Raw genomic sequence first — 26,174 nt, 5'->3', positions numbered from 1 at the left:
TATATTTATGTACATATTCTTTATCCATGTCAGTGAGGTATTCTCTCATTTGTTTCTGGAAGTAGCTAGCTAGCCAAAATTAGCCAGATAGCTTGCGTGCTTGGTTGGGACAAGCATGCATTGGCAGGCAAGCTGCAGAAGGACAAATAAGCTACAATTCCCCATCGTTTATCAGTGCAATTTTGACATTCAACAAACTTAAAAAGTTTGAGGGGTTATCTAAATGTTCCTTTGTTAGATTTTTGTCATCTTGCTGTGGCAAGCATTAGTTGTTGATAGTGTTGATGTGCATAACTGAGGGAGAGATAGCCTACCTTTTCATGGTTGTTTGATCAACAGGAACGTAATGTTCCCAAATGTAAGAGGACTCCTGTGGTACTTACATACAGTTGAAGTCGGAAGATTACATACACCTTATACAAATACATTTACGCTCAGTTTTTTACAATTCCTGACATTTAATCCAAGTAAAAATTCCCTTTCTTAGGTCAGTTAGGATCACCACTTTATTTGAAGAGAATAACAGCAGAGATAATTATTTATTTCAGCTTTTATTTCTTTCATCACATTCCCAGTGGGTCAGAAGTTTACATACACTCAATTAGTATTTGGTAGAATTGCCTTTAAATTGGGTCAAACGTTTCAGGGTGCCTTCCACAAGCTTCCCACAATAAGTTGGGTGAATTTTGGCCCATTCCTCCTGACAGAGCTGGTGTAACGGAGTTTTTTTTGCACTTTTCGCACCAACGTACGTTCATCTCTAGGAGACAGAACGAGTCTCCTTCCTGAGCGGTATGACGGCTGCGTGGTCCCATGATGTTTATACTTGTGAACTATTGTTTGTACAGATGAATGTGGTACCTTCAGGCATTTGGAAATTGCTCCCAAGAATGAACCAGACCTGTGGAGGTCTACAATTTATTTTCTGAGGTCTTGGCTGATATCTTTTGATTTTCCCATGATGTCAAGCAAAGAGGCACTGAGTTTGAAGGTAGGCCTCGAAATACATCCACAGGTACACCTCCAATTGACTCAAATGATGTCAATTAGCCTATCAAAAGCCATGACATAATTCTCCGGAATGTTCCAAGCTGTTTAAAGGCACAGTCAACTTCTGACCAACTGGAATTGTGCTACAATAAATGGTGACTTTATTAAATGGTGAACTATAGATTGATAACAAGAAATTGGTGGTGTTTGAAAAACGAGTTTTAATGACTCCAACATAAGTGTATGTAAACTTACGACAAACTGTATTTGCAGAAATCCATTCAGGTTTATTTTGTGGCTGTTTGCAAATGCGTTCTTATGATTTAAAGTCACACTGTTGCCACTGCCTGTAAACACAGTCCAGTTCAAAGTGAATGATGGTAAGGCCCGTGTGGCAAAAGGCATATTTGCATAAAGGCCTACTGTAGCTCTGATTGACTATAGCGCACTGGTCTGCGTAGACTCCGGTCCTGGACAAGACAGATGTTTTTATTAGGTTTTATTTCCTGCAGTGTCTATTCTTTGTGCAAATGCACGGCCCCTTTACCACTCTATATTGTCATAGAATTTAAACAAAATGCCTTATATGTATATGTAATTCCCAAACATTCTAAGAATTTATGAAAAAGTGAAAATGACCATATCTAAGTGCTCGCTTGACTGCCATATTCTTCCTGGCTGTATATGAACACATTCAAATAAGATTTCATGTTGCTAAAATGCTGTCAGTTCCACTTTAAGCGGTCATTATTGTTGTGTATGTTTGATGCTATGTCGGGCCTATGCCATGTCTTTCATCATATCACAGTGGATTTCCTTGTATGTTAAGCAGATTTCTGTGAAAATCAGACAAAGAAAAATCAAATCTAATACTTTGCTATCGAATTGGAACATTTTCAGCTGAAGAAATGGTTGTGGTAATATGCACATCCATCAAGAAATTTAGGTGCTGGGCTAATGGTACATACATGAAAAGAACGAAGGCCTACACACTGTTTGATGGCAAATATTTTCCCCATTTAATCTCGTTTTGATCCAGAAGATCTTCGTCGGGTCAAAACATGTACAAATATTTCCGGTAGCTACCTTATAAAAGTCTCAGAAAAAAGCATATATCATTCTTCCAGAATGGGTAACAATTCAGTAAATTACAAGCTAATATCTTCCCACTATTTTTCATAGCTATTAGGCTAGCTGCTGAGGATAATGTACATATATCAGCAAAAGTAGCCTCCTAAGAGATCAAGCGCTCTTTTTCAGATGAGAAACAAACTGAAAATTGGTTGCAGTGCAATGTCTTACTTTCGAATTTTCAAGAATTCTTGGTAATGGCATCTTAAAGGGATAGGCCACCTTTTCAATTTATGGTGTTCTCGATTCATCCAGACACTCGATATACAAAAAATGTGACCTAAATAAGTAAGTAGCCTCACCCGAGCCAGAACAGCACATAAGCTCCTGCCCTATCTCCTGTTTCTGTAATGTGAGGCAGCTGGAGAGGGCACTAGTTTATTGCAGGACCTAGATGTATTCTATTCACCATACATGGTAAGCCAAGCAATAGCCTGCAATGTCACTGTTAATTATGTGTTCTCTTCCAAGTAACGTTGTGAACAACCACTTTATGAAATGTACTTTAAGTATACCTAAAAGTCAGAGAGGGTGTCACTGAATTGGAAAAATGAGATAAAATGATCTTAGTTAATCATTATCTCGCTTAACGACAAACCCTGAGCTTTAACTTTACAGATCAGTGAAGGCCTCGTCACCCTCGGGTTTGCATCAAACTCTGTGGAGTGAACATTGATTCTAGCCAATCTGCAAGGAATTTGTAATGGAAGCACAGATCCTGCTCAAGTTTACTACAACAGGAGATCTCTTCAGTAAGCCGCTGTCTCACAACCAAGCAGCTACATTCACAGCTAAGACCAGTCACAGTGATGAAGCTCAGTGCTGCTGATGGGGACTTCAGACTTGTTCTCAGACCAGGCTAACAGCCCTTCCTCGCTCTTCCTCTCCCTGTGACTATATGGCCGCTGATAGGATAAATTACGGCCCGATTATGCAAACACCGCATTCTGTGGTTCCCTGCTGCATGGCCTTGGTGCATTATCGTATAAAACGCAATTAGAGATTCTCGTAATCACACCGTCCCTCAGGTCAAGATTATTACACTCTCCTGGAATAATTCAAGTCCACCCAAGGCACCAGAGGCAGTACAGCACAAGTATGACAATTGTACATCTCCTTTGTAGCAGCAGCTGAGGTAGTGTAGCTTTGCTGTAATGGTGGCATTGTTTACTATGAAGTGGGAGGGATGGAAAGAGAGGACAGGAGGGGAAGGGAATCTAATGAACCAGAAACCAAACGCGCAGAGCGCCACATCAGGGTCTTTATGCAATGACTGGAAAACATCTTGAGATGTGGAAGAAAGCTACACTGAACAAAAATAAAAATGCAACAATTTTAAAGATTTTACAGGTCATAAAGTTACAGGTCATAAAAGGAAAATCTGTCAATTGAAATAAATTAATTAGGCCCTAATCTATGGATTTCACATGACTGGGCTTACAAATATGCATATGTTGGTCACAGATTTTTTTTTAAAGGTAGGGGTGGGGATAGGGCTGTGGCGGTCACAAAATTTTGACACGGTAATTGACCATCAATAAACAAACACATTTAGCATCTCCTGGTTTCCACATATACTGTAACCTAAAGGCCATTTTAAAAAGTCTAATAAATCCATGTAATACAGCCTACACCTTCACAATAAATCCATAATTTATTTTAGACAGGTCTAAAGAAACATGATATGAAGAAAATGAATGGCATACTCTGAGTTGTCCTTATGTTAGGTCCTGATGTGGCTGGCGCAACAGAACATTACTACAACCATCAGCATAAAAAAAAAACTGTTTTTATGCAATGTGGCTGGCGCAACAGAACATGTAGCTTAAAATGTTGATTAACTATGAGGTTATTTCTTTACATAAGCACAGAAATGCGCACATGGTAGTAGGTTATAAGCACGAATGTTCCATTAGCAGAAAATATCATTATCAAAAGTGACCACAAATGCAATTACGCATGTAATGCTTTTATTATAATGGTACATTTTTAATAGTGAAAATTATCTTCCCCAAACTTCAAACTCACGTGCTGCTTATACATGCCAGTTAGACTCTACACCCCTTGTAAAGCGGATTAATGTTCTTTAATTTAAGAAGTTACACAAACCTTATTAAAACATATAGGCCTAAGCTACATGAGGTGTGCAACTATGAGTTGAACAAGTTGCCAAAAGAAAGGCAGTGTTTCTTATGCTGGGCATCAAAATTGGCACCCATCAGACTATTCTTAATTTAATATTGTCTTTACATATACTAAATAATATATGTGTGACATTTGTTTAGAATTAACCATTATCATGCACCTGAAAAAAATACATGTCATCTATGCACTTAAGTAGCGAATTGAGGACGATTTTCCCAGGGATTTGTTTTATTGCCAGCAAGGTAGGCTATACTCCTGTTGTAAATATAATCAATGTGCTTAATATGGTAGGCCTAGCCTATAGAAACCCAATGGAATCCTCTTTCTATTAGCGGCAATTGGATAGCCTATAGAAATGTTGCGCAACATGAGCTCTCATGAAGTGTTTGTTTGATTAGATTTTCTATTACATTTGCATTGATGTCAGAGTGATTAGAGGGACAATAGAGTGCTGAGTACCAGGCAGTTAGCAAGTTTGGTAGACTACTAATGACCATCAGCAGCATCAGAGCTTGGAGATGCCTAATTACCGTGACTAAATGGTCATGTGGAATTTGACTGCCTTCATCACTTGTGATGGCCGGTGTGGCGGTAATATGGTCACCGTAACAATCCTAGTTGTGGATCAGAAAACCAGTCAGTATCTGGTGTGACCACCATTTGCCTCATGCAGTGCGACATCTCATTCGCATAGAGTTGATCAGGCTGTTGATTGTGGCCTGTGGAATGTTGTCCCACTCCTCTTCAATGGTTGTACGAAGTTGCTGGATATTGGCGGGAACTGGAACACGCTGTCATACACGTCGATCCAGAGCATCGCTAACATGCTCATCGGGTAACATGTCTGGTAAGTATGCAGGGCATGGAAGAGCTAGAAAATGTTCAGCTTCCAGGAATTGTGTACAGATCCTTGCGACATGGGGTCATGCATGATCATGCTGAAACATGAGGTGATGGCGGCGGATGAATGGCACGACAATGGGCCTCAGGATCTTGTCATGGTATCTCTGTGCATTCAAATTGCCAACGAAAAAAGCTATTGTGTTCTTTGTCCGTAGATTATGCCTGCCAATTGCATATCCCCACCTCCACCATGGAGCACTCTGATCACAACGCTGACATCAGCAAACCGCTAGCCCACACATCTGCCCAGTACAGTTGAAAATGTGATTCATCTGTGAAGAGCACACTTCTAAAGCGTGCCAGTAGCCATCGAAGGTGAGCATTTGCCCACTGAAGTCGGTTGCGATGTTGCACAGCAAGACCCTGGTGAGGACGACGAGCACACAGATGAGCTTCCCTGAGAAGTGGCCTTTTGTCCCCAGCACAAGGTGCACCTGTGTAATGATCATGCTGTTTAATCAGCTTCTTGATATGCCACACTTGTCATATGGATGGATTATCTTGGCAAAAAGATAAAAGCTCACCAACAGGGACGTAAACACATTTGTGCTTAACATTTTAGAGAAATAATATTTTTGTGCTGGAATCTTTAATTCAGCTCATGAAACCAACACATGAAAAATTATGTAACCTCAGATCCTCAAAAGGTTATATAGCTGCACTATCGAGAAGATCCTGACTGGTTGCATCACTGCCTGGTATGGCAACAGCCTCCGACCGCAAGGCACTACAGAAGGTAGTGCGTACAGCCCAGTACATCACTGGGGCCAAGCTTCCTGCCATCCAGGACCTCTATACCAGGCGATGTCAGAGGAAGGCCCTAACAATTGTCAAATACTCCAGCCACCCTAGTCATAGACTGTTCTCTCTGCTATCGCACGGCAAGTGTACTGGAGCGCCAAGTCTAGGTCCAAAAGTCTTCTTAACAGCTTCTACCCCTAGCCATAAGATTCCTGAACAGCTAATCAAATGGCTACCCAGACTATGCCCCCCCCCCCCCCCTTTTACACTGCTGCTACTCTATGGTTATCATCTATGCATAGTCACTTTAACTCTACCTAAGGGGGACATATTACCTCATTTACCACGACTAACCTGTGCCCCAGAACATTGTACCGGTACCCCCTGTATATAGCCTCGCTACTCTTACTTCATTGCTGCTCTTAAACTATTTTTTATTTTATTTTTTTTACTTAACTTGAATGAGGGATCCTGTTTTCTGCATCATTACATCTGGATGGTTTTCTTTTTAGGCACACTGGTCCTCCCAAATTAATAGCCGCACAGCAAAATATTTAGGAGCATATGCGGCCAAAATGGTCGCAATTTAGAGCCCTGAACACACCATCACAATAACACTGCGACACCAGCAGAGATCTAATCTGCGTGGGGGTGGGAGGTCAGAACATAGTAGATTAATTACTATTCCTATGGGTCAGCAGGACTCTAATAATATGGGATCTCTCCCCCTCTGGATACGTGACATCATGAGTGGATCTAGGAAGCTGGAGAATAATCACTATAATGGTGGGAACTGCAAGTGCCCTTGGTGAAGAACTTAAGGGAGAACAGAATTATGTCTGAGCACAGTATCAGAACAATGTCAGTACATAGTGTTCTCACTGATGTACTCTACTACGTAGTATCCAAAGCTGTAGTCCATAGATGTCCTTGTTTACTCAGTGGGCCCTCTAACCTCTAGGCTAACTCTGCCTGGCTGGCTGTGTGGAACACTGTGTCATGTAGATGAGTACTCACCCATACTGTTGGTGGAGCTGCACCACATCAGCAGGCAGCCAGTACAAAGAACATTCAGCATCCCGAACACCAGGATTCTCCATGACTAAAACACAAACAGAACATTAACCAGAGCTTTCTAAACCAATGAATTCATTTAGATCTATAGGATTGCTTGGAGTGGTGTATTAATAGCTAATGCAGGTGGATGATTTGTTATGGCATTGCCGAACCCATCTGTCAGTTAGGCTAATCTAATAATATTGTATTGTTAATTTGCCAATTCAGGGAATGCTTTGTTGCAGACAAACCATGTACAAAATGGAAAGCAAAAACGTGAGGACGGTACAAACTCAAGGCTATCCACCACGTCTTTGTCTGTCACTTTGTGTTGGAGTCAGTGGCTGTCCTTGGAGTGCTGTGAAATCTACAATTACTGCAGTGCACCGTGTTATGACAGGACTAGGGCGTCTTGTGACAGCTGGAGCCAGGGATAGAGATGGGAGCTGAAGTGTGTGTGTGTGGGCCTGTTGCAGCTTCAGGGCCCTGTAGATCGCTTTGCCTGTGTCAGTGTGCAAACAGAGCAACAGCATGCTGCCCAACACATACAACCCCCCCCCCCCACACACACACACTTTCTGGGAAAGCAGGAAACAACGAGATGTCACTGCCACCCTCTGGGTGAAGGAGATATTGCAAGTAAACATGTTGGCACATCTTTTTCCTGAGGGTTGTTCTTTAGACATCACATATCTAGGTTAGATCTTACATTGGAGTGACACTCGCAAACACCTTCAGGAACATCAGCCTCCCTGAGTAACAGAATACTGTCGCTGATATATCATCTGTAGATAATATGCCTACGTCATGTACTTCATCATCAGCTTTAATCCAGACAAATATAGGGCTACTCAGCAGCACAGAAGGAGAGAAGAGTTTTACTGCCAGGTCAACAGCAGCATCCGTCTGGAAGATCCCACTACCTAGTGCATGGATGGAGCAGACACCCAGTGTCAAGCCACAGTAAGCCTAACCTAAATAATCACACATCATCACACCCTTATGAAGAAAGACACCACTCTCCACTTTCTCCGCCAAAGGAACGTTCTTTTTGGGAAACTTAGTCTCCTCTCCATGCATGTGAAGTGAACTCCGTTGACTCTACCCCGATCAGTCTCTCTGGTTCTATAGAATCTAACCCAGTCTCTTCCATACGGCTTCTAGGGAGAGCAGTCTCCACAAATCAAATCAAGTTTTATTTGTCACAAACGCCGAACAGGTGTAGTTAAACCTTCGTGAAATGCTTACTTACAAGCCCTTAACCAACAATGCAGTTTCAAGAAAGAAAATAGGTGTTATGAAAGTATTAACTAAATAAACTGAAGTAAACAAGTGAATAAATCAAAATAAAACAATTTAAGAAAATAGAAAAATAACAAATAATTAAAGAGCAATAATAAAATAACAGTAGCAAAGCTATATACGGGGGGTACCGGTACAGAGTCAATGTGCAGGGACAGGTTAGTCGAGGTAATATGTATATGTAGGTAGAGGTAAAGTGACTATGCATAGATAATAAACAGAGAGTAGCAGCAGCGTAAAAACGCAAATAGTCCGGGTAGCCATTTGGTTAGAAGTTCAGGAGTCTTATGGCTTGGGGGTAGAAGCTGTTAAGAAGCCTTTTGGACCTAGACTTGGCACTCTGGTACCGCTTTCCGTGCGGTAGCAGAGAGAACAGTCTATGACTAGGGTGGCTGGAGTCTTTGACAATTTTTAGGGCCTTCCTCTGACACGGCCTGGTATAGAGCTCCTGGATGGCAGGAAGCTTGGCCTCAGTGATGTACTGGACCGTACGCACTACCCTCTGTAGTGCCTTGCAGTCGGAGGCCGAGCAGTTGCCATACAAGGCGGTGCTGCAACCAGTCAGGATTAGAGGTCGACCAATTATGATTTTTCAACACCAATACAGATACCGATTATTGGAGGACCAAAGAAGCCGATACCAATTAATCGGCAGATTTGTATTAATTTATTTGTAATAATGACAATTACAACAATACTGAATGAACACTTATTTTAACTTAATATAATACATCAATAAAATCAATTTAGCCTCAAATAAATAATGAAACATGTTCAATTTGGTTTAAATAATGCAAAAACAAAGTGTTGGAGAAGAAAGTTAAAGTGCAATATGTGCCATGTAAGAAAGTTAACGTTTAAGTTCCTTGCTCAGAACATGAGAACATGAGAACATATGAAAGCTGGTGGTTCCTTTTAACATGAGTCTTCAATATTCCCAGGTAAGAAGTATTAAGTTGTAGTTATTATAGGAATTATAGGACTATTTATCTCTATACCATTTGTATTTCATTAACCTTTGACTATTGGATGTTCTTATAGGCACTTTAGTATTGCCAGTGTAACAGTATAGCTTCCGTCCCTCTCCTCGCCCCTACCTGGGCTCGAACCAGGAAAACATCGACAACAGCCACCCTCGAAGCAGCGTTACCCATGCAGAGCAAGGGGAACAACTACTCCAAGTCTCAGAGCGAGTGATGTTTGAAACGCTATTAGCGCGCACCCCGCTAACTAGCTAGCCATTTCACTTTGGTTACACCAGCCTAATCTCGGGAGTTGATAGGCTTGAAGTCATAAACAGCGCAATGCTTGACGCACAATGACGAGCTGCTGGCAAAATGCACGAAAGTACTGTTTGAATGAATGCTTACGAGCCTGCTGCTGCCTACCACCGCTCAGTCAGATATTTGTATGCTCAGTCAGATTATATGCAACGCAGGACACGCTAGATAAACTAGTAATATCATCAACCATGTGTAGTTAACTAGTGATTATCATTGTTTTTATAAGATATGTTTAATGCTAGCAAGCAATTTACCGTGGCTTACTGCATTCGCGTAACAGGCAGTCTCCTCGTGGAGTGCAACGAGAGGCAGGTGGTTAGAGCGTTGGACTAGTTAAGTTTGCAAGATTGGATCCCCCGAGCTGACAAGGTACAAATCTGTCGTTCTGCCCCTGAACGAGGCAGTTAACCCACCGTTCCTAGGCCGTCATTGAAAATAAGAATGTGTTCTTAACTGACTTGCCTAGTTAAATAAAGATTAAATAAAAGGTGTAAAAAATAATTAACTCTAAAGGTATTAAATAATAATAGGCAAAAATCGGTGTCCAAAAACACAGATTTCCGGTTGTTATGAAAACTTGAAATTGGCCCTAATTAATTGGCCATTCCGATGGATCGGTCAACCTCTAGTCAGGATGCTCTCGATGGTGCAGCTATAGAACTTCTTGAGGATCTGAGGACACATGCCAAATCTTTTCAGTCTCCTGAGAGAGAATAGGTATTGACGTAACCTCTTCGCAACTGGACCATGACAGTTCGTTGGGGATGTGGACACCAAGGAACTTGAGGCTCTCAACCTGCTCCACTACAGCCCCACCGATGAGAATGGGGGCGCGCTCGGCCCTCCTTTTCCTGTAGTCCACAATCATCTACTTTGTCTTGACCACACTGCCAGGTCACTGACCTCCTCCCTATAGGCTGTCTCATCGTTGTCGGTGATCACTGTTGTGTTGTTGGCAGACTTAATGATGGCGTTGGAGTCAGGCTTGCCATGTAGTCATGGGTAAACAGGGAGTACAGGAGGGGACTGAGTACGCAGAGGGCCACCCGCGTTGAGGATCAGCATGGTAGATGTGTTGTTCCCTACCCTTACCACTTGGGGTGACCCGTCAGGAAGTCCATGATCCAGTTGCAGAGAGAGGTGTTTAGTCCCAGGGTCCTTAGCTAAGTGATGAGCTTTGTGGGCACTACGGTGTTGAACGCTGAGCTGTAGTCAACGAATAGCATTCTCACGTAGGTGTTCCTTTTGTCCAGGTGGGAAAGGGCAGTGTGGAGTACAATAGGTTGCTTCATCTGTGGATCTGTTGGGGCGCTATACAAATTGGAGTGGGTCTAGGGTTTCTGGGATAATGGTGTTGATGTGAGCCATGACCAGCCTTTCAAAGCACTTCATGACTCCAGACGTGAGTGATACGGGTCGGTAGTCATTAAGGCAGGTTACCTTAGTGTTCTTGGGCACAGGGACTGTGTTGATCTGCTTGAAACATGTTGGTATTACAGACTCGGTCAGGGACAGGTTGAAAATCTCAGTGAAACCATGCCTGCCCAGGACCTCCACATCTGGCTTCTTTACCTGTGGGATCATCGGAGACCAGCCACCCATACAGCTTATGAAACTGAGGAGCATTTCTATAAGTAATAAAGCCCTTTTGTTGGAAAAAAACTCATTCTGATTGGCTGGCCCTGGTTCCCCATCGGGTGGGTCTATGCCCTCCCAGGCCCACCCATGTAACTCAGTAAAATCATTGAGATTGTTGCATTTTGGGTTTACATTTTTGTTCAGTATAGCATTTTTTTTTTAAATCATGAAGAAAATGGTGCATGTTGATAACCAGGTAACGTTAGCTAGCTAGCTAACACCACAGATGAAAGGTTTAGTTATCAACTTTGCTAACATTTCACATAGCTATCTACTTAGCTAGCTAGCTTGCTTATTGCATGCATGTCTGGGTAAGTCGACACAAGCCTTATTATTAGTGAATAAACTAAACTAATATTTGCAACATGTTCAAATTTTGGTCAATGTGTCAATTCATCAGTTTCTAAATACTGAGCTAGCCTGCTTTTGATTTTCCCAGCTAGACATTCCTCGGCACTACTACCGATGCAAAGTTTTTTTTAGGACATTACATTTACTGTTAGATTCATACATTGCTACAAGCAGTAGGTGTTATTTTTAGAGTTAGCTTTCTAGCTATCTAGAGTTGGCCATCTATTTTGAGTTTCCACTTCCTCAGGTGGTTAATTGAATTAGACCTATATGTAATATTAGTGCACATAAAGATTAAGGCAAATTCATCTCTATTCTGCAGCATAATTTTTACAGTAAATTATAGCAAGAATAGTCTAATTGTCAACCTAAAATTCATGACAACCACTGGATTAGGATGAATATTAAAATATGTTGAATCATACATTCCTGCCTGGACCTGTTAGAGGTAACAACGAATTTAATGAATAACATCTCAGTAGTCTATTATCACACTTCTTAATAAAGCATTGTGAATGACTTAATGATTGATTACTCATTGTTCTATTGTGTGATGCTGCAAAATATATTTTTGTAGTGCAACCAAATAATGGGCTGCTGCCACCAACTAAAAACGTTTGAACGATTAACATGGTGTTAGGGTGCTGGCCTATGAAATGAGATGTCTAAACAGCTTACCAGAATAATGCAATAATAAAGTAAGGGTCATTATACAGGGATGGGGAATTCCAAAACAAAGAGCACTGTGGGACAGTTGTCTCCGTGGCATGTTAATGTACACGCATGCACACACCCCTTACTAATTCCTTACCCGTCTGTCTGAAGTCACCAAGCGGAATTCTTGAGAGAGTTTCCCAAAGAAGGATCTGTGCGTCTTCCGGAATGGGTGTATAGTGCCCTGTGGGTACCACACAAACACACAGTCACATGGAAGGATGTGAGATTAAGGACTCAGAGAGAGTGTTTATCCTTCGTATTTAGCTACAGTAGGCTGCCTGTAAAACAAAATTCTGCTTTAGACCAGGGGTGTCAAACATATGGCATTTGGGTGGAGGGGGGGGGACATACTCAATATACTTTATGACTGAAACTAAATAAAAAATAAAATGTGTGGGAATGTTCTTGACAGAGTCCAGCTCACTAATAAATCACCTAAATGAATACTATAAAGTCAGGGAGCATCGGAAATGGCAAAAACAATGGATGGAGGAATTTTCTCTCTCACATTTTTTTCAGTAAGGCCCTCCGGACCTCGTTAAAGAACAAATGTGGCAAAATGAGTTCGACATCCCTGCTTTAGACCCTACCAACTGGTGTTTTGAATAAGGAAAACTTACCAGCAAATACGTGTCAGTTTCTTGCTTTTTTCTGTGGATTGGGATATCTGCAAAGAAAGTATTTGGTTGTGAAAAATGAAAAACAACAGATGACTGATGTGGACTGTACACAAAGTGAAGTTTAATGTCTGACTATGCATGTTTTTCAAAATGTCACCAATAATCTGGTTGGTCTGGTTTAAACTGGCCATACATTAGACAATTTTTAACTGTGATTTTGCCATGATTTGTATTTATTTATTTCACCTTTATTTAACCAGGTAGGCAAGTTGAGAACAAGTACTCATTTACAACTGCGACCTGGCCAAGATAAAGCAAAGCAGTGCAACACAAACACAGAGTTACACATGGAATAAACAAACATACAGTCAATAATACAATAGAAAAAGTCTCTATACAGTGTGTGCAAATGAGGTAGGATAACGGAGGTGAGGCAATAAATAGGCCATAGTGGTGAAATAATTACAATATAGCAATTAAACACTGGAGTGATAGATGTGCAGAAGATGAGTGTACAAGTAGAGATACTGGAGTGCAAAGGAGAAAAATAATTAAAATAGATAACAGTATGGGGATGAGGTAGTTGGATAGGCTAATTACAGATGGGCTATGTACAGGTGCAGTGACCTTTCAGCTGTTCTGACAGCTGGTGCTTAAAGTTAGTAAGGGAGATATGAGTCTCCAGCTTCAGTGATTTTTGCAGTTCGTTCGGGTCATTGGCAGCAGAGAACTGGAAAGAAAGGCGGCCAAAGGAGGAATTGGCTTTGGAGGTGACCAGTGAAATATACCTGTGGAGCGTGTGCTACGGATGGGTGTTGCTATGGTGACCAGTGAGCTGAGATAAGGCGGGGCTTTACCTAGGAAAGACTTATAGATGACCTCGAGCCACTGGGTTTGGCGACGAATATGAAGCGAGGACCAGCCAACGAGAGCATACAGGTCACAATGGTGGGTAGTATAAGGGGAATTGGTGACAAAACAGATGGCACAGTGATAGACTGCATCCAATTTGCTGAGTAGAGTATTGGAGGCTATTTTTTAAATGACATCGCCGAAGTCAAGGATCGGTAGGATAGTCAGTTTACGAGGGTGTTTGGCAGCATAAGTGAAGGATGCTTTGTTGTGAAATAGGAAGCTGACTCTAGATTTAATTTTGGATTGGAGATGCTTAATGTGAGTCTGGAACGAGAGGTTACAGTCTAACCAGACACCTAGGTATTTGTAGTTGTCCACATATTAAGTCAGAACAGTCCAGAGTAGTGATGCTGGGCGGGCGGGCAGGTGTAGGCAGCGATCGGTTGAAGAGCATTCATTTAGTTTTACTTGCATTTAAGAGCACTTGGATGCCACGGCAGGAGTGTTGTATGGCATTGAAGCTCATCTGGAGGTTAGTTACCACAGTATCCAAAGAAGGGCCAGAAGTATACAGAATGGTGTCTTCTGCATAGAGGTGGATCAGAGAGTCACCAGCAGCAAGAGCGACATCATTGATGTATACAGAGAAAAGAGTCGGCCCGAAAATTGAACCCTGTGGCACCCCCATAGAGACTGCCAGAGGTCCAGACAACAGGCCCTCCAATTTGACACACTGAACTCTATCAGAGAAGTAGTTGGTGAACCAGGCGAGGCAATCATTTGAGAAACCAAGGCTGTTGAGTCTGCCGATAAGAATGTGGTGATTGACAGAGTCGAAAGCCTTGGCAAGGTCGATGAATACAGCTGCACAGTATTGTCTCTTATCGATGGCAGTTATGATATCGTTCAGGACCTTGAGCGTGGCTGAGGTGCACCCATGACCAGCTCAGAAACCAGATTGCATAGGGGAGAAGGTACGTTGGGATTTGAAATCATCGATGATCTGTTTGTTAACTTGGATTTCGAAGACCTTAGAAAGGTAGGGTAGGATAGATATAGGTCTGTAGCAGTTTGGGTCGAAAGTAGAGGTCGACCGATTATGATTTTTCATAATATAGGCACTTTATTATTGCCAGTGTAACAGTATAGCTTCTGTCCCTCTCCTCGCTCCTACCTGGGCTCAAACCAGGAACACAACGACAACAGCCACCCTCGAAGCAGCGTTACCCATGCAGAGCAAGGGGAACAACCACTCCAAGTCTCAGAGCGAGTGACATTTAAAACGCTATTAGCGCACACCCCGCTAACTAGCTAGCCATTTCACATCGGTTACACGAGCCTAATCTCGGGAGCAGATAGGCTTGAAGTCATAAACAGCTGCTGGCAAACGCACGAAAGTGCTGTTTGAATTAATGCTTACAAGCCTGCTGGTGCCTACCATCGCTCAGTCAGACTGCTCTATCAAATCATACTTAGTTATAACATGATAACACACAGAAATACGAGCCTTAGGTCATTAATATGGTCTAATCCGGAAACTATCATCTCGAAAACAAGACGTTTATTCTTTCAGTGAATTCCGTAATTTATCTAACGGGTGGCATCCATAAGTCAAAATATTCCTGTTACATTGCACAACGTTCAATGTTATGTCATAATTATGTAAAATTCTGGCAAATTAGGCCGGCCCAAACGGACTCTGCGTGCAATGAACGCAAGAGAAGTGACACAATTTCACCTGGTTAATATTGCCTGCTAACCTGTATTTATTTTTGCTAAATATGCAGGTTTAAAAATATATACTATTCTGTGTATTGATTTTAAGAAAGGCATTGATGTTTATGGTTAGGTACACATTGGAGCAACAATACGCACCGCATCGATTATATGCAACGCAGGACACGCTAGATAAACTAGTAATACCATCAACCATGTGGAGTTAACTAGTGATTATGATTGATTCAATTGTTTTTTATAAGATAAGTTTAATGCAAGCTAAGCAACTTACCTTGGCTTACTACATTCGTGTAACAGGTAGTCTCCTCGTGGAGTGCAATGTAATCAGATGGTTAGAGCGTTGGACTAGTTAACTGTAAGGTTGCAAGATTTAATCCCGAGCTGACAAGGTAAAAATCTGTCGTTCTGCCCCTGAAATACAGATATCCGATTGTATGAAAACTTGAAATCGGCCATTCCGATCAATCGGTCAACCTCTAGTCTAGATTGTCTCCCCCTTTGAAGAGGGGGATGACCGCGGCAGCTTTCCAATCTTTGGGGATCTCAGACGATACGAAAGAAAGGTTGAACCGGCTAGTAATAGGGGTTGCAACAATTTCGGCTGATCATTTAAAAAAGTTTGTGTCCAGATAATCTAGCCCGGCTGATTTGTAGGGGTCCAGATTTTGCAGCTCTTTCAGAACATGAGGGTGGTATGGTCAAGTTGCTGTGGGGGGTGCAGGGCTGTTGACCAGGATAGGGGTAGCCAGGTAGAAAGCATGGCCAGCTATAGAAACATGCTTATTGAAATGATCAATTATCGGGGATTTATCGGTGGTGTTTCCTAGCCTCAGTGCAGTGGGCAGCTGCGAGGAGGTGCTCTTATTCTCCATGGACTTTAGTGTCCCAGAACTTTTTGGAGTTTGTGCTACAGGATGCAAATTTCTGTTTGAAAAAGCTAGCCATTGATTTCCTAACTGACTGTATAGAGTGAGGCTAAAAAGTATTTAGTCAGCCACCAATTGTGCAAGTTCTCCCACTTAAAAAGACGAGGCCTGTAATTTTCATCATAGGTACACTTCAACTATGACAGACAAAATGAGAAAAAAAATCCAGAAAATCACATTGTAGGATGTTTAATGAATTTATTTGCAAATTATGGTGGAAAATAAGTATTTGGTCACCTACAAACAAGCAAGATTTCTGGCTCTCACAGACCTGTAACTTCTTATTTAAGAGGATCCTCTGTCCTCCACTCGTTACCTGTATTAATGGCACCTGTTTGAACTTGTAATCAGTATAAATATTCCACAACCTCAAACAGTCACACTCCAAACTCCACTATGGCCAAGACCAAAGAGCTGTCAAAGGACACCAGAAACAAAATTGTAGACCTGCACCAGGCTGGGAAGACAGAATGTGCAATAGGTAAGCAGCTTGGTTTGAAGAAATCAACTGTGGGAGCAATTATTAGGAAATGGAAGACATACAAGACCACTGATAATCTCCCTCGATCTGGGGCTCCACGCAATAAAAACTCAACTCGTCGTGTTTGGAGGATAAAGAATGCTGAGTTGCATCCAAAGAACACCATCATGCTTTAGGGCTGTTTTTCTGCAAAGGGACCAGGACGACTGATCCGTGTAAAGGAAAGAATGAATGGGGCCATGTATCCTGAGATTTTGAGTGAAAACCTCCTTCCATCAGCAAGGGCATTGAAGATGAAACGTGGCTGGGTCTTTCAACATGACAATGATCCAAAACACACCACCCGGGCAACGAAGGAATGGCTTCATAAGAAGCATTTCAAGGTCCTGGAGTGGCCTAGCCAGTCTCCAGATCTCAACCCCATAGAAAATCTTTGGAGGGAGTTTAAAGTCCGTGTTGCCCAGCAACAGCCCCAAAACATCACTGCTCTAGAGGAGATCTGCATGGAGGAATGGGCCAAAATACCAGCAAAATACCCCAAAAAACTTTTGTTATTGACCAAAAACATATTTTCCTCCATAATTTGCAAATAAATTCATTAAAAATCCTACAATGTGATTTTCTGGATTTTTTTTCTCATTTTGTCGGTCATAGATGAAGTGTACCTATGATGAAAATTACAGGCCTCTCTCATCTTTTTAAGTGGGAGAACTTGCACAATTGGTGGCTGACTAAATGCTTTTTTCCCCCACTGTATTGGTTCCTAACTTCCCTGAAAAGTTGCAAATCGTGAGGGCTAATCGATACTAATGCAGTACGCCACAGGATGTTTTTGTGCTGGTCAAGGGCAGTCAGGTCTGGAGTGAACCAGGGGCTATATCTGTTCCTGGTTCTACATTTTTTGAATGGGGCATGCTTATTTAAGGTGAGTGAGGAAAGCACTTTTAAAGAATAACCAGGCATCCTCTACTGATGGAATGAGGTCAAAGTCCTTCCAGGATACCTGGGCCAGGTCGATTTGAAAGGCCGGCTCGCTGAAGTGTTTTAGGAGTGTTTGACAGTGATGAGGGGTGGTCGTTTGACTGCAGACCCTTTACGGACGCAGGCAATTAGATCCTGGTTGAAGACAGCAGAGGTGTATTTGGAGGGCAGGTTGGTTAGGATGATATCTATGAGGGTGCCTGTGTTTATGGATTTGGGGTTGTACCTGGTAGGTTCATTGATAATTTGTCTGAGATTGAGGGCATCAAGCTTAGATTGTAGGATGGCCGGGGTGTTAAGCATGTCCCAGTTTAGGTCACCTAACAGCACAAGCTCTGAAGATGGATGGGGGGCAATCAATTCACATATGGTATTGAGGGCACAGCTGGGGGCAGAAGGTTGTCTATAGCAAGCGGCAACGGTGAGAGACTTGTTTCTGGAAGGGTGTATTTTTAAAAGTAGGCGCTCAAATTGTTTGGGCACAGACCTGAATAGTAAGACAGAACTCTGACAGAACTCTGCAGTTCTATCTTGTCGGAAAATGTTATAGTTATGGATGGAAATTTCAGGGTTTGTGGTGGTCTTCCTAAGCCAGGATTCAGACACAGCTAGGACATCTGGGTTGGCAGAGTGTGCTTAGGCAGTGAGTAAAACAAACTTAGGGAGGAGGCTTCTAATGTTCACATGCATGAAACCAAGGCTTTTACAGTTAAAGAAGTCAATAAATGAGAGCGCCTGGGGAATGGGAGTGAAACTAGGCACTACAGAGCCTGGATTAACCTCTACATCACCAGAGAAACAGAGGAAGAGTAGGATAAGGGTATGGCTAAAGGCTATAAGAACTGGTCGTCTAGTACGTTCAGAACAGAGAGTAAAAGGAGCAGGTTTCTGGGCGCGATATAATAGATTCAAGGCTAAATGTACAGACAAAGGTATGGTAGGATGTGAATACAGTGGAGGTAAACCTATGCACTGAGTGACGATGAGAGAGATATTGTCTCTCGAAACAATTTAAACCAGGTGAGGTCACTGCATGTGTGGGAGTTGGAATTAAAGGGTTAACTAAGGTGTATTGAACAAGGCTAGAGGCTCTACAGTGAAATAAGGCAATAATCACTAACCAAAACAGCAATGGACAAAGCATATTGACATTAGGGAGAGGCATGAATAGCCGAGTAATCATAGGGGTCCAGTGAGTGGCTCGGGCCAGAGACACGGTGATTCAGGCAGCTAGCGTGCCGTGGATAGCAAGTTAGCAGAAGGGCCTTAGAGGGACGTTGCGATGGAAGGAAGTCTGTTGTAGCCCCCTCGTGCTGTTATGTCTGCAGACCAGTTGTCGTGGATCAGCAGGGCTTCGTGTGGTAAACGGGATCCAGGTCAATTGGCAGAATAGGTATTGTGGCCAAAGAATTTGTCTGATGGGCCTCTTAAGCGAACAGTCCAATATGCTCTAGAGAGCTAGCGGGGCGCAGCTAGCAGATGGGCATTCAGGGGACGTCGCAACGGAGGAGCCAGTTTGGGATCCACAACAAATTCCGGGGACTGCAGGTACATCCTAACGTCGTAGGCTACAACCAAGACGTCGTAGGTCGCATAATGTGAGCGAGTGAAAGACGTGCAATTATGGAACTTGCGCTCTGCTGATCAGAATCTTAGGTCCCGATTACTTCTCTGGCATGCCAGAAATTTCCGGTCGTATCTTGTGCAGCGAGGGGGTGCTACGATGCAACCATGGAAGATGAAGCTGCAGTAGATAGCTGCAGTATTACGGGCTCCTGACCAATTCTTCTATTTTGTATGTTTTAAAAAAAAGTTGATTGTCATTTTTACATCATATTTCCGCCATAATTTCATATGACCAGCTTCTGGACATCACAACAGCGATCACTAACTTCAATTTGGTTGAAGATTTCTACTTCAATGAGTCGGCATCTCTGGAAGTGCTCCTTCTGGACCAGGGCCTAATCCCCGGTACTTGAAAGAGGAAGACATAGCACAAGAGAGGCAAACGAGCGGGCTGCCTGACGAGACTACATCAGCAACTAAATAAACCGCTTCTACCTTCCTTTCTATTGGCGAACATACAACCACTAGAGAACTGGACGAGTTCTGTTCAACGGGACCTGAAGACTTGTAATATCCTATGTTTCTCGGAGTCATGGTTGAACAAGAACATGGATAACACACATCTAGATGTTTTTTTTATACTTCGTCTCGACCGAACAGCAGCTTCGGGTAAGGTTAAGGGGGAGGTGTGTGTCTGCTGGGGCATGATCTCTAAATTTAAGGAAGTCTTGGGGTTTTGCTCATCTGAGATAGAATCCCTCATGATAAGCTGCAGACAATACTATTTACCAAGCGAGTTTATCTATATTTTTAACTGTCTATTTACCACCACAAACCAGGCCAATAACCTCTCCCTCAACATCAGCCAAACAAAGGAACTGATGATTGTGGACTACAGGAAACGATGGGCCGAGCGAGCACACCCTCAAACACGGGGCAGTAGTGGAGCGGGTCGAGAGCTTCAAGTTCCTCTGTGTTCACATCACTAAGGAATTATAAATGGTCCACACACACCAACACAGTCGTGAAGGCACAAAAACACCTTTGCCCACTCAAGATGCTTAAAAAAATGTGGCATGGGCCCTTAGATCCTCAAAAGGTTATACAGCTGCACCATTGAGAGCATCTTGACTGGCTGCATCACCGCTGAGTATATGGCAACTGCTTGGCATCCGACCACAAGGTGCTACAGAGGGTAGTGCATATGGCCCAGTACGTCACTGGGGCCAAGCTACCTGCCATCAATGAACTATACCAGGCAGTGTCAGAGGAAGGCCCCAAAAATTGTCAAAGTCTCTAACCACCCAAGTCAGACTGTTCTCTATGCTATCGCATGGAAAATGGTACAGATGCACCAAGTCTGGAACCAACAGGTTCCAGAACAGCTTCAACCCCCAAGCCATAAAACTGATAAATAGTTACTTAAATAGTTAACCAAATATAGCTACCAGTAATATTTGCATTGACCCTTTTTCACTACCTCTTTTGTCTCATCACATATGCTGCAGCTGTTTTTTTTTAAATCCATCCTGTTGCCTAGTCACTTTATCCCTACCTACAGTTACATATCTAATCTCAATTACCCCTTACACCGGGACACAGACTTGGTTACTAGTACCCAGTGTAGGCCTATATAGCCAAGTTATCGTTACTCATTGTGTATTTATTCCTTGTGTTATTATATAATTTTGATTGACAGGTCACAATGTGAGAACAGTGGTCACAGACTTCAGGATGGAAAGATTATGCAGACAATTTGCATAAGTGCTCCCCTGATGTAAAGATCCGTGTGAGTAGTGCATGCCTAGCTTTAGCCATAACGTTACGACTGAAAGGGAATTCTCTCCTTCGTGTCGTAACGTTAACGTGCAAAATGGATGCAGATGGAAAAGGTTTAACAACCGTGCAGGCACCTAGCTAGCTACAGTTGAAGTCAGAAGTTTACATACACCTTGGCCAAATACATTTAATCTCAGTTTTTCACAATTCCTAGTAATCCTAGTAGAAATTTCCCTGTCTTAGGTCAGTTAGGATCACCACTTTATTTTAAGAATGTGAAATGTCAGAATAATAGTAGAGAATGATTTATTTCAGCTTTTATTTCTTTCATCACATTGCCAGTGGGTCAGAAGTTTACATACACTCAATTAGTATTCGGTAGCATTGCCTTTAAATTGTTTTACTTTGGTCAAACGTTTCCGGTAGCCTTCCACAAGCTTCCCACAATAAGTTGGGTGACAGAGCTGGTGTAACGGAGACAGTTTTGTAGGCCTCCTTGCTCACACATGCTTTTAAAGTTCTGCCCACAAATGTTCTATGGGATAGAGGTCAGGGCTTTGTGATGGCCACTCCAATACGTTTACTTTGTTGTCCTTAAGCCATATTGCCACAACGTTGGAAGTATGCTTGGGGCCATTATCCATTTGGAAGACCCATTTGCGACCAAGCTTTAACTTCCTGACTGAAGTCTTGAGATGTTGCTTCAATAAATCCACATAATTTCCTCCCTGATGATGCCATCTATTTTGTGAAGTTCACCAGTCACTCCTGCAGCAAGCACCTCCACAACATGATTTCTGCCACCCCCGTGCTTCACGGTAGGGACAGTGTTCTTCTCTAGGAGACAGAACGCGTCTCCTTCCTGAGCGATATGACGGCTGCATGGTCCCATGGTGTTTATACTTGCGTACTATTGTTTGTACAGATGAACGTGGTATCTTCAGGCGATTGGAAACTGCTCCCAAGAATGAACCAGACTTGGAGGTCTACAAGTTTTTTTCTGATGTCTTGGCTGATGTCTTTTGATTTTCCCATGATGTCAAGCAAAGAGGCACTAAGTTTGAAGGTAGGCCTTGAAATACATCCACAGGTACACCTCCAATTGACTCAAATGATGTCAATTAGCCTATCAGAAGCTTCTAAAGCCATGACATAATTTTCTGAAAATTTCCAAACTGTTTAAAGGCACAGTTAACTTAGTGTACATAAACGTCTGACCCACTGAAATTGTGATATAGGGAATTATAAATGAAATAATCTGTCTACAAACAATTATTGGAAAAATTACTTGTGCCATGCACAAAATAGATGTCCTAACCGACTTGCCAAAACTATAGTTTGTTAACAATAAATGTGTGGAGTGGTTGAAAATCTAGTTTTAATGACTCGTATGTAAGGGTATGTAACTTCCGACTTCAACTGTATATCTGCTTCGGTCAGAGGCGGAAAAGGAAGCGAGACATCGCACTCCCTCATTTTTTCTGGTTGAAATACAGTCAATGAACTAAGCAGACCAGAGATACTGTATATATTGACGAGATGGTCTTGTCTCCGCCCTAACAATGAGAGTTGTCCCAACGGCGGGAATAAGCAGAATCGCTCTATTCCTATGACAGGGGTGGACCCTCTCTGATAAGACGCAGATTCTAATGAAATTGTGCCTTTGTGAGAGCAAACCGGTTAAGCAGACCAGAACTTACCCTTTTTTTCCTATGGTAAACGGCCTGAGTTGGACATCTTAATTTATCCACCATCTTTGCTTTGGTTTCCTGGCCTTGCTAAACTTTTTAACGTTGAGATATATATTTTTTATTATTGTACTTTTTATTATTAAGAACAAATCAATACAAAAAGTACATGGGGGAACACAAGTATATATAAAGAATATACGAAGGACAACGTTACATAGCGTTCGTTAGATGATAGAGCATTGCTAACGTTAGTTAGCTTTGCCACGGAATTCAGGTAAACTCTAAAGCAAGTATTGTCTTGGCAATGAATAACAATACACTTGCTAAAGTGAAGATGTAGCTAGTTCGCTACTAGCGACACACACAGTTGTGGAAAGAGGCTTCACAGCTGTATATGGGGCTAGCTAAACGTGGCTAGACAGCTAGCTAGTTACCCCAACTAAATTGCATTGCACTGGCTAGCTAGCATAACTAGCTAGCTAGCTACCGGTAACGTTAGCAGCTACCTGAGTCGTTGATGTTGACAACGTCCACCGCCACCATGTCAGGTTTATCAAGGGGACCAACTTTCCTCTCGGTCACCCCGGACGGCACCACGTCCGGCTTGGAACCGAATTTTCTGGGGTAAAAGTCCCCAACATTGTGATACGATAGTCCTGATGGAGACGTGGACATGCCACCGTCCATCGCCATTTTTTTTACTCTTCAGCCACAAAATGAATCGATTGAACTGTCGAAAGCCTGCGCAAATGCACAGATCTGTAAATAATATAATCGTGATGTAACCTTAGCTCTTGGCTAAGCCAAAAGAAGATGGTTTACAATGCTTAGAAGTCAGTGATTTCCGCGCGTAATACAGCGGAAGTCGAGAAAATGTGTTTGTCGCAATTTTTTTTGCTAATTTTGCTGTTTTAATTCAATCACAGATCTCTGAATGATAAATTGAAAGCCCACTTTCTGTTTGAAAGAAAATTGAAGTTATGTTGGTGGTTGATAAGAAAAATATACATACACATTTCCAACATAGTTGCGATCAATGTTGGAAATGTAGCTATTTTTTACCATTCTGTCTTTTTTTTGTTGAGAAAATCGTAATTAAAGTTGCCATTTGAAAATTGTTAGGCCTTTTTATGATCCATGACCTGTACACAACACAGACAATTACCTAGCTAAATGTAGTTTAAAAGACTGCTATGCCCGACGTCCAATCTACAGTCGGTTTTGGTTGAAAGATGAAAAGACAGAATCTTTCATGTCATTGAAAAGACGACTACAAAGATGTCCGTCTACATTCGGTTTTCGTTGAAAAGACGTTTCAGGTCATGTCAACGTACACATGTAAACATAATTTTTTTAAATGGTCTTTGGCTGGCAGGCGATGTATATCAGACTGTATCCCACGGGTTATGACAAAACATTTATTTCCACTGCTCTAATTATGTTGGTAACCAGTTTATAATAGCAATAAGGCACCTCTGGGTGTTGCGTAGTGCCCAAGAACAGCCCTTAGCCGTGGTATATTGTCCATATGCCCAGTGGCGTTTTTAGTAGAGGTCTACCGATTATGATTTTTCAACGCCAATACCGATACCGATTGTTGGAGGACCAAAAAAAAGCTGATACCGATTAATTGGCCATTTAAAAAAAAATGTATTTGTAATAATGACAATTACAACAATACTGAATGAACACTTATTTTAACTTAATATAATACACCAATAAAATCAATTTAGCCTCAAATAAATAATGAAACATGTTCAATTTGGTTTAAATAATGCAAAAACAAAGTGTTGGAGAAGAAAGTAAAAGTGCAATATGTGCCATGTAAGAAAGCTAACGTTTAATTTCTTTGCTCAGAACATGAGAACATATGAAAGCTGGTGGTTCCTTTTAACATGAGTCTTCAATATTCCCAGGTAAGAAGTTTCAGGTTGTAGTTATTATAGGAATTATAGGACTATTTCTTTCTATACCATTTGTATTTCATTAACCTTTGACTATTGGATGTTCTTATAGGCACTTTAGTATTGCCAGTGTAACAGTATAGCTTCCGTCCCTCTCCCCGCTCCTACCTGGGCTTGAACCAGGAACACAACGAGAACAGCCACCCTCGAAGCAGCGTTACCCATGCAGAGCAAGGGGAACAACCACTCCAAGTCTCAGAGCGAGTGACATTTGAAACGCTATTAGCGCGCACCCCGCTAACTAGCTGGACATTTCACATCGGTTACACGAGCCTAATCTCGAGCCTAATCTTGGGAGTTGATATGCTTGAAGTCATTAACAGCTGCTGGCAAACGCACGAAAGTGCTGTTTGAATGAATGCTTACGTGCCTGCTGGTGCCTACCATCGCTCAGTCAGACTGCTCTATCAAATCATAGACTTAGTTATAACATGATAACACACATAAATACGAGCCTTAGGTCATCAATATGGTCGAATCCGGAAACTATCATCTCGAAAACAAGACGTTTATTCTTTCAGTGAAATATGGAACCGTTCCGTATTTTCTCTATCGGGTGGGATCCATAAGTCTAAATATTCCTGTTACATTGCACAACCTTCAATGTTATGTCATAATTATGTAAAATTCTGGCAAATTAGGCGGCCCAAACTGTTGCATATACACTGACTCTGCGTGCAATGAACGCAATATAAGTGACACAATTTCACCTGGTTAATGTTGCCTGCTAACCTGGATTTCTTTTAGCTAAATATGTAGGTTTAAAAATATGTACTTCTGTGTATTGATTTTAAGAACGGCATTGATATTCATGGTTAGGTACACATTGGAGCAACAATACGCACCGCATCGATTATATGCAACGCAGGACACGCTAGATAAACTAGTCATATCATCAACCATGTGTAGTTAACTAGTGATTATGATTGATTGATTGTTTTTTATAAGATAAGTTTAATGATAGCTAGCAACTTACCTTGGTTTACTGCATTCGCGTAACAGGCAGTCTCCTCGTGGAGTGTAATGTAATCAGGTGGTTCGAGCGTTGGACTAGTTAACTGTAAGGTTGCAGGTTTGAATCCCCCGAGCTGACAATGTAAAAATCTGCCCCTGAACGAGACAGTTAACCCACCGTTCCTAGGCCGTCATTGAAAATAAGAATGTGTTCTTAACTGACTTGATTAGTTAAATAAAGATTAAATAAAGGTGTAAAAAATACAGATTTCCGATTGTTATGAAAACTTGAAATATGCCCTAATTACTCGGCCATTCCATTTAATCGTCGACCTCTAGTTTTTAGCATTGTAATGCTGCGGG

The 26,174-nt window shown here is 41.9% G+C and overlaps 1 protein-coding gene across 1 annotated transcript in view; it reads right to left on the bottom strand.

The window, feature by feature from the left end:
• Positions 1-23,689, bottom strand: part of LOC115113140 (zinc transporter 6-like) — a 92,353-nt gene extending 68,664 nt beyond the window's left edge. The window contains exons 1-4 of the mRNA XM_029640437.2: positions 23,400-23,689; positions 12,878-12,924; positions 12,352-12,438; positions 6,928-7,012 (exon numbers count right to left, since the gene is read on the bottom strand). Of these exons, the coding sequence (XP_029496297.1) occupies positions 6,928-7,012; positions 12,352-12,438; positions 12,878-12,924; positions 23,400-23,586 (406 nt within the window). The 5' untranslated portion in view covers positions 23,587-23,689. The remainder of the gene's footprint in view (positions 1-6,927; positions 7,013-12,351; positions 12,439-12,877; positions 12,925-23,399) is intronic.
• Positions 23,690-26,174: the final 2,485 nt, after the last annotated feature.

Source organism: Oncorhynchus nerka, linkage group LG28 (genome assembly GCF_034236695.1).
Source record: "Oncorhynchus nerka isolate Pitt River linkage group LG28, Oner_Uvic_2.0, whole genome shotgun sequence".
Taxonomy (NCBI): domain Eukaryota; kingdom Metazoa; phylum Chordata; class Actinopteri; order Salmoniformes; family Salmonidae; genus Oncorhynchus; species Oncorhynchus nerka.
The sequence above is the reverse complement of the archived record's forward strand: the minus strand, read 5'-3'. Positions and strand labels throughout refer to the sequence as shown.